We start from the raw sequence: 8,250 nt of genomic DNA, 5'->3' as shown, positions 1-8,250 counted from the left end.
CAGAGGAGAGTCAGAGTTCCCAGGGCTCAGAGGGAAGAGCAGAAAGGGGGCGCTCTGGGACAGTGTACCCATCTTCTCTTCCCCTCTCCTCCCCTCCCTCCAAACCCACCCAGTTCTACCCCTTTCTGCAGTCAAGGAAGTCTTTCGGCCAGAAGACTGCGAGAGAGGACAGAACCTGCCAGTAGGTCCCAGTTCTCCATTTTGCAGATGTGGAAACTTAGGTTCAGAGGAGAGACAGTGATTTGGCCAAATCCGAACAACATTCCAGAGGGCAGACCTTCCATCCAGGCCAGAGCTGTCTCCAGCATCATCTGAGCCCCACAAATTTAACTTCAGTTCCAAAGGGGATCAGTGGGAGTTCCTGCTGTGGCTCAGCAGGAAAGAACCCGACTAGTATCCCAGACGATGCAGTCCACCCCTGGCCCCGGTCAGTGGGTTAAGGATCTGGCGTTGCCGTGAGCTGTGGTGTGGGTTGCAGATGCGGCTCAGATGTTGCATTGCTGTGGCTGTGGTGTAGGCCAGCAGCTGTAGCTCTGATTCAACCCCTAGCTTGGGAACTTGCATATGTTGCACCTGCGGCTCTAAACAAAAAAGAAAAACAAACAAACAAAAAAACCCAACCCAACCCAACCCGAAGGAGATCATTTCTGGCCCCTCCGCCGTTCTTTATTACCCTTTATTTTTATGTATGTATGTGTGTATTTATTTATTTGCTTTTTAGGGCCACACCCGCAACACATGGAGGTTCCCAGGCAGGCAGCCTCATCAAAGCTACAGCTGCCGGCCTACACCACAGCCACAGCAACATCAGATCCGAGCCGCATGTGCGGCCTACACCACAGCTCACAGCAATGCCAGATCCCTAACCCACTGAGGGAGGCCAGGGATCGAACCCGCAACCTCATGGTTCCTAGTTGGATTTGTTTCTTCTACGCCATGAGGGGAACTCCAACTCCTCCTTTATTTTTGCTATTATTTTTTAAATTTATTTTTATTTCTTTTTTTGCCTTTCCTTGAGCCACTCCCGCGGCATATGGAGGTTCCCAGGCCAGGAGTCTAACTGGAGCTGTAGCCACTGGCCTACGCCACAGCCACAGCAACGCGGGATCCAAGCCACATCTGTGACCTACACCACAGCTCACAGCAACGCCGAATCCTTAACCCACTGAGCAAGGGCAGGGACCGAACCCGCAACCTTATGGTTCCTAGTCGGATTTGTTAACCACTGCGCCACGACGGGAACTCATTACTTTTTAATTTATTATTTTTATTACTCCTTTGGAGTCCGATCAGTTTCAAGCACTCCGCTGGGCCGTTTCAGCTCCTGTCTGATTTGGGCAAACTTTAGGACCCACCAGTGGGAGGGATGTGGAGCTCGAGCAACCAAGAAGCTGCTGGCGGTGGAGCTCCCCGGGGGTAGGAGTGCTCACGAGCCTCTCACAAGTTCAGTGAGAGCAACTAAGATTCAGGCAAGATCACTCAAAGGAACTTGAGAGACTTCAGATTTTTGAAGCAGTGTAGAAACCAGTATTTCAAATCATTCTTTATAATTACTGCCACCCACAGTGAGCACATCAAGAGAAACCTTTTCTTTGATAATCCTAGGGGGTGAAATCTCACCCCAGGAACCACTTTCATCTTCCCCCAAGCACCTGCAGGTTGTAAAAGCAGAGGAGGGAGAGGCAAGAGCAAAGGGTATGTGTTTTGGGGGGTGGGGTGGCCAAGGCAAGGTAGACAGGGTTCCAGAGCATCTGTGAGCATTGAAATCTCCTTTCTCAACTATCTGAAGCTGAGGAGTCTATAAAATTAGGATATAAAGGAGTGCAGCCGAGAAGAGTCAGAAAGAATTTCAAATGATGCTGTAGGTTTGTGGCTCTTCCTTACCAGGTTGGGCAGACCTCACTACTGGGAGGCACAAAGGGGTCTGGCTTCTCTCAGACCATGGCTTGCTTTGATTGTTCTTGCCTCCACTAAAACTGTGGGGACAGGCTTGCTGGCTAGGCAACGGCTGTCTCCTGCTGGCTTTGAGCCTCCAAAGGACAATAGCTGAGCTGGAGAAATCGACCAGAGACTAGGGCTTAAGATGGCAGGGGTTAGAGGGTGAGGCTAGGATGGGGTGGTGGCGGGGCCAGGAATCTGTGTGGTAGGCATGGGACCAGAGCACTGAGTCTTGGCCTGAGGCTCGGGGGCCGGGTTGCCCAAGTTGGCAGCTGTAGAGGGAACATCATATGCAGAGGCAGCAACGCCAACAGCTGGGCCGATGGGTCTAGAAAGCCTGATTAGGTCCGGGGCTGAAATACCCACAGGTCACTTCAGTGGGAGCTGCTCGTATGGACCAGGCTGGGCCAGCCAGTCAGAAGGAGCCCTCCTAGGAGTACCCTTCGTGGTTCAGTGGAACTGAATCGGCGAGTATCCATGAGGATGCGAGTTCCATTTCTGGCCCCGCTCAGTCGGTTAAGGATCCAGCATTGCTGCGAGCTGTGGTGTAGGTTGCAGACGTGGCTTGGATCTTGCATTGCTGTGGCGTGGGTGTAGGCGGGTAGCTACAGCTCCGATGTGACCCCCTAGCCTGGGAACCTCCATCAGCCACACCAGTGGCCCTAAAAAAATAAAGAAAGAAGTAGCCCTCCTAGGAGCTTCACCACCGGACAGCTGCTGCCCCTGCCCGACTCGCTCAGTGCACACCTCGTCCTTGCCTGTTCCGCACCCTGGCTCCACTGGTCTTTACGACACGAACACACGCTGTGTATCCCCACAGCCCACCTGATGCGGAGCTCGGGACTCTTCCACAAGTCTCCAGCACGCCTCTGGGAGCCCTTCTTTTATTGGGAAATAAATACAGAATCAAAGAGGTGGGCCAGCCAACACCTGCAGTTCCAGGGCCAAGAGGAAGAAGTGTGACTTGCTCGGAACTCAGATCTCCATGAGATGGTCGCTCCCCACGACTACTTCGTTCACTCGTCTGGCTAGAAAAGGAAAAGAAAAGGTTGTTTGAGAACTGGCAGCAAAAGACGTCATTTCAAACCCAATTACGTCTCTCTCTCCCTTTTTCTTTCCTTTTTTCCCCTTTTTTGGCCACCCCACAGCACATGGAGTTCCCTAGCCAGGGATCAGATCCAAGCTGTAATTGTGACCTACGTCGCAGCTGGGGCAACACCAGATCCTTTAACCCACTGTGCCCGTCTGGGGATCGAACGTGCATCCTGGTGCTACAGAGATGCTGCTGATCCCGTTGCGCCACAGCGGGAACTCCATCAAACCCAATTACTTCTAATTCTGTGTTCACAGAACAGGCAGTTACTCCCCTCCTATGTGGCTCTGCTCTTGAGAAGCTCTTGGGAGTACAACTTGCCAGAAGGACTCTGGGAAAAAGCATCTTCCCACAGGAGGAGGGGTAACTCTCAAATCTCTGTACACCTGGCTTTCAGGAGGCTTCACACAGGAGGGAACGGGAACCGAGACGTGAGGACGAAAAGAGCTTTTTCAGGCAGTGTATCAAAGGGAAGGCATTCCAGGCTGCTGGAGCCACAGGAGTGAAGACAAACGTGTGGCGTTCCCTGGTGGCGCAGTGGGTGAAGGGTCCAGCATTGTCACCGCAGCGGCTCTGGTTGTTGCTGTGGCAGGGATTTGATCCCTGGCCCAGGCACGTGCACTTGCCATGGGTGCAGCGAAAACGAAACGAAACAAAACAAAAGACAAAGACGAAAGAAAGATCAACGGGAAAAACTGTGGTGTGGCTGGACAGGGCATCCCAATACGTTCAACCTAAGGTATTTGGAAAAAAAGAGGGAGGAACGGGGAAGTCCGTGAGCCCTCAATATACTTGGGGGTGTGCCCTGGAAGTTGACTGACGAAGGGGTGAGCGGTGAGAAGAGCGTTAGTTTCCATGGACTACGAGCTAGAGAGGAGGTCGCGCCGGGGCTGCTCCCGGAGTGTGACTGCCAGCCAGGCTCCACCGAGGAAGAGAACAGTGACCAGAAGAGAACGAAGGAAGCGGTTGTCTGGCTGGCGTCCCAGGGCCCCCCAAAAGCTCCTCTCGCTCCTTTCCCCTTCGCAGCCGTGAACTGGCCCCAACGTCTCATATCTAGACTCTGGCGCCTGCTCTTCTCCCCCGAGTTTCCAGATACCAAGATGCTCTGAGGACCGTCCCGGCTTCAGGTAACGCTCTTCTTGGTCCTCAGGCGCCAGACCAGCGGGGCGAAGGAGGCGCCGGCTGAGCCAACAGCCCCTTCTGCTCTGCGAGGCGCCACATCAATACCTGCCCTCCTCTGGCTTGCCCTCCGCCCTCTGTCCTCTGCCCTCTGGCCTGCTGTCAGCCTGGGGGTTGGAGAAGACTTGCTCGCTGGGACTGAGGGGAGAGGGCCTCTATCTGGCTTTCTGGGGAAGATGGGTTTTCACAGTGATTCCGTAAGGTGCGGGGCAGCTGCAGCGGAAAGCAAGCAGTGCTAGCTCTGCCCGGCTGGGCTGGCAGCAGGTGCCAGTGAGCACGCTGGAAAGGTTCTGGGCGGGAAGCAGGCCAGGAGAGACCCCAAAGGGAAGGCTGCAAGGGAGGAACCACCGACATAGGAGGGAATGGCAAGGCACACGGGGAAAGCTGCAGTGTGGGGCAGCCAGGACTGGACCTGGGTACCCGTCGGGTCTACTTGCACGGCCAAAGGGGTGACCCCCGTGGTCCAGGAGAGAGATCCGGTTCCCTCACTGACAGCAGAGAGACGCTCGGATGAGATGCCCAATTAGTCTCCCAGGCTTTGACTTGTTGGCTGTGGCTTTTCAGCTGAGCAGGAGGTCAAGCTTTTCAGCTGGCTGAGCAGGAGGTTGCCAGGACTTTTGCCAGAGATAATCTCATTAGCTGAGCTTGGTGGGTGGGGTAAGAAAAGCCGGAATTGTCAGAAAATGCCTTGTTCCCTTGGTAGTGCTAGGAAAGGGCAGAGGGCCTACACTGGGTTCTGAGAATCCCATCTTAGGTGCTGGGAAGATCACTATGGATGTGGTGACTCTGTGGCTTGCAAACGATTAGAACCGGAGAGGGGACAGTATTCTTTCTTCTTTCTTTTTTTTTTTGGCTTTTTAGGGCCATACCCTTGGCATACGAAGGCTCCCAGGCTAGGGGTCGAATCGGAGCTACAGCTGCTGGCCTACACCACAGCCACAGCGACACCAGATCTGAACCGTATGTGTGACCTACACCACAGCTCACAGCAACGCCAGATCCTTAACCCACTGAGTGAGGCCAGGGGTCAAACCCGCAACCTCATGGTTACTAGTCGGATTCGTTTTCCCTGGGCCACTATGGGAACTCCCTGAATCCTATTTTTAAGAAACGACCAACAGGTCCCAAATGCTCAAGAAATAAGTTTCTCTGCCAGCCAAGGGTAGGCCTGGGTAAAGCGGTATGTTGAGCAGGAGAAAGAGCTAAGACCTGAGGTTCCTGAGGGGAGAAAGAGCTGGGATATGGAGGCCAACTATATTTTTCCTATTGGTCTGAGAAAGATGGACTAAAGGGAGAAAAAGGTTATCACTGATCAAATTCTGCCAGGCAAGCCAGGAACGGTTTCTTTCTTTGGTCTTTTTAGAGGCTGTTAGGCAATACTTCGGGCTGAAGACACAGTTTTGTCATGTGCTAGCTATGTACCTTGGGTAAATTTCAACTTTTCTTTTCTTTCTTTCTTTTTTTTTTTTTTTTTTTGTTTGTTTTTTTTAGGGCCGCACCCATGGCATATGGAGGTCCCCAGGCTAGGGGTCGAATCAGAGCTGCAGCTGCCAGCCTACACCACAGCCACAGCAACGCCAGATCCTTAACCTACTAAGCGAGGCCAGGGATCAAACCTGCATCCTCATGGGTACTAGCTGGGTTTGTAACCTGCTAAGCCACGATGGGGAACTCTTATTTAATGAATTCTTCATCAGCTTCAATCAGCCAGAGTTAGCTTATGATGCTTATTTGTTTGTTTAACTTTTTGGCCATGTTGGTGGCAGATGGAAGTTCCTGGGTCAGGCATGGACCCCTCACCACAGCAGTAACCAGAGCCACAGCAGTGACAATGCTAGATATTAACCCACTGCACCACCAGGGAACTCCAGTTTACAATGTTTATAATATACTGGTAAATTCATGACACCTGGGAAGGGCTCTTGGAAATGATAATTCTCACATTTAGAGGAAGAAAGTGCTTGAAATGTGAAAAGAAAAGGCAGTGAGGAGAGTCACATTTAGTCTCAGGGAAAGAAATAAAACCCCCTTCAGGTTTAGGAATCATCTCAGTCTGGCTGTGGGCAGTCACGAGAAGAGGGTAGGAGCTCCCGCCATGGCGCAGTGGTTAACGAATCCATCTTGGAACCATGAGGTTGCGGGTTCCATCCCTGGCCTTGCTCAGTGGGTTAAGGATCTGGCATTGCCGTGAGCTGTGGTGTAGGTCGCAGATGTGGCTCGGATCCCGCATTGCTGTGGCTCTGGTGTAGGCCGGTGGCTACAGCTCTGATTCGACCCCTAGCTTGGGAACCTCCATGTGCCGTGGGTGTGGCCCTAGTAAAGACAAAAAAGAAAAGAGAGAGAAAAAAAATAAGGCTGAAGGGCGATTCAGGCCAAGGCCAATTTTCCCCTGTTCATTTATCAGCACTGCATGTGGCTCTTTTATTAGCATAAATTTAGAAAAAAACCCAGAAGAGATCTTGTGATAATTGCAACCACCTCACAAATGCCTTTCTTGGAACTCTCTCTGCCCTAAAATGCCCCCAAATTCTTTATGGATCCAAAATATCTTCACTCAGAGTTCCCTGGTAGCTCAGTGGGTTAAGGATCTGGCCCTGTCACTGCAGTGGCTTGGGGTAGCTGCTGTGGTGCAGGTTCAATTCCTGGCTCAGGAATTTCCATGTGCTGTGGGAATGGCCAAAAAACTACAACCAAAACAACAACAACAACAACATATATATATATTGATTCATCTCTCCTATTCCCACCACCTGTGATAAACTAGGTCCTTTTTTCGGGGGTGGGGGCACACCCACGGCATGTGGAAGTTCCTGGGCCAGGGACTGAACCTATGTCACAGCAGCAACCCAAGCCACTGCGATGACAGCATTGGACCCTTAACCTACTGAGCCACCAGGGAACTCTCTGGGTCCTGTTCGAGAGCTAGGGAGACATACTGAAATAGGTTAATCCTTGGCCTGAGGATCTCAGTCTGGTAGGAAGGCAGATTCACAGACAACTGCCATGACTTGTGTACCTACTTTAATGAAGGTACTGACAGAGATGCAGAGGAGGAAGGAACGCTCAGTCTGGCTGTGGGCAGTCACGAGAAGAGGCAGGGAAGGTGCTATAGGGAAAGACACTTGAGCTGAGTCATCGAGAATTCCAGGGGTGGGGGGCGTGCAAAGGCGTGGACAGGCACGTGGAGCTCTGGGTCCCCTGGTAAGCCCCAGAAGTTGTGCACACTCCGCACAAGATTTACCTGTATTTACTTCTCACAACAATCCTCCAGGGTAGTATTACTGTCTCAACTTTTCTAATTTCAAAAACCTAGGCTAGAAATTAAACCCTTGGCCTGGTTTACATCTAGTGAGTTGCAGAGCTGAGATCTGGATCCCTGTCTGTCTGAGTCTAAAGCTCACAAGGGAGGCGCAGACTTAAAAAAGGGAAGGAGAGAAACTGACGAAGGCCTCTGCTAACTGAGGCGAAGGACAGTGAAGGGGCTTCCACCAGGTCAGGACTGGTGGGTTAGCCCCTGGGCAACTCCCCTCCCCCCACCCCTTCAGGTTTAGGAATAATCTCGAAAGGAACGAGTCACCCCTACTGTTCTTTTTTTTGGCTCCTCCATGGCACGCAGAAATTTCTGGGCTGAGGATTGAATGCGTGCCACAGCAGTGACAATGCTGGATCCTTAACCTGCTAAGCCACCAGGGAACTTCTGATCTTGAGCTTTGTCTACTTTTTGGTTAAAAATATCCTCGCCAGGGAGTTCCTGTCGTGGCTCAGGTAACAAACCCGACTAGTATCCATGAGGATGCGAGTTCAATCCCTGGCCTCACTCAGTGGGTTAAGGATCTGGCGTTGCCCTGAGCTGTAGGTTGCAGACGCTTCTCGGGTCCTTTGACATGGCTCGGATCTGGTGTTGCTATGGCTATGGTGTAGGTGGCAGCTGCAGCTCAGATTTGACCCCTAGCCTGGGAACTTCCATATGTCACCGTGTGGCGCTAAAAAAAAAAAAACCCAAAACTTTTTAACAGTGATGCCAATCCCCTGCTAAGATG

General features: G+C 52.0%; 1 protein-coding gene across 3 annotated transcripts in view; it reads right to left on the bottom strand.

Annotated features, from left to right (window-relative positions):
- EIF2B3 (eukaryotic translation initiation factor 2B subunit gamma) overlaps window positions 2,747-8,250 on the bottom strand; it is a 133,664-nt gene continuing 128,160 nt past the window's right edge. The window contains exons 12-13 of one of the 3 annotated variants that reach the window (XR_002345225.1): window positions 3,418-4,854; window positions 2,794-2,966 (exon numbers count right to left, since the gene is read on the bottom strand). Coding sequence is in view for 2 of the 3 variants with exons in the window: in XM_021096757.1 (XP_020952416.1) it covers window positions 4,796-4,854 (59 nt within the window). In the remaining variant the exon portion in view is untranslated. Of the gene's footprint in view, window positions 2,967-3,411; window positions 4,855-8,250 lie in introns of those variants that run through there. The other 2 variants (XM_021096758.1, XM_021096757.1) reach the window with 2 other exon arrangements.

The sequence above is a fragment of the Sus scrofa genome, chromosome 6 (assembly GCF_000003025.6).
Source record: "Sus scrofa isolate TJ Tabasco breed Duroc chromosome 6, Sscrofa11.1, whole genome shotgun sequence".
In the NCBI taxonomy this organism is placed as follows: domain Eukaryota; kingdom Metazoa; phylum Chordata; class Mammalia; order Artiodactyla; family Suidae; genus Sus; species Sus scrofa.
Note: the sequence above shows the minus strand (reverse complement) of the source record. Positions and strands in the feature narration are given on the sequence as shown.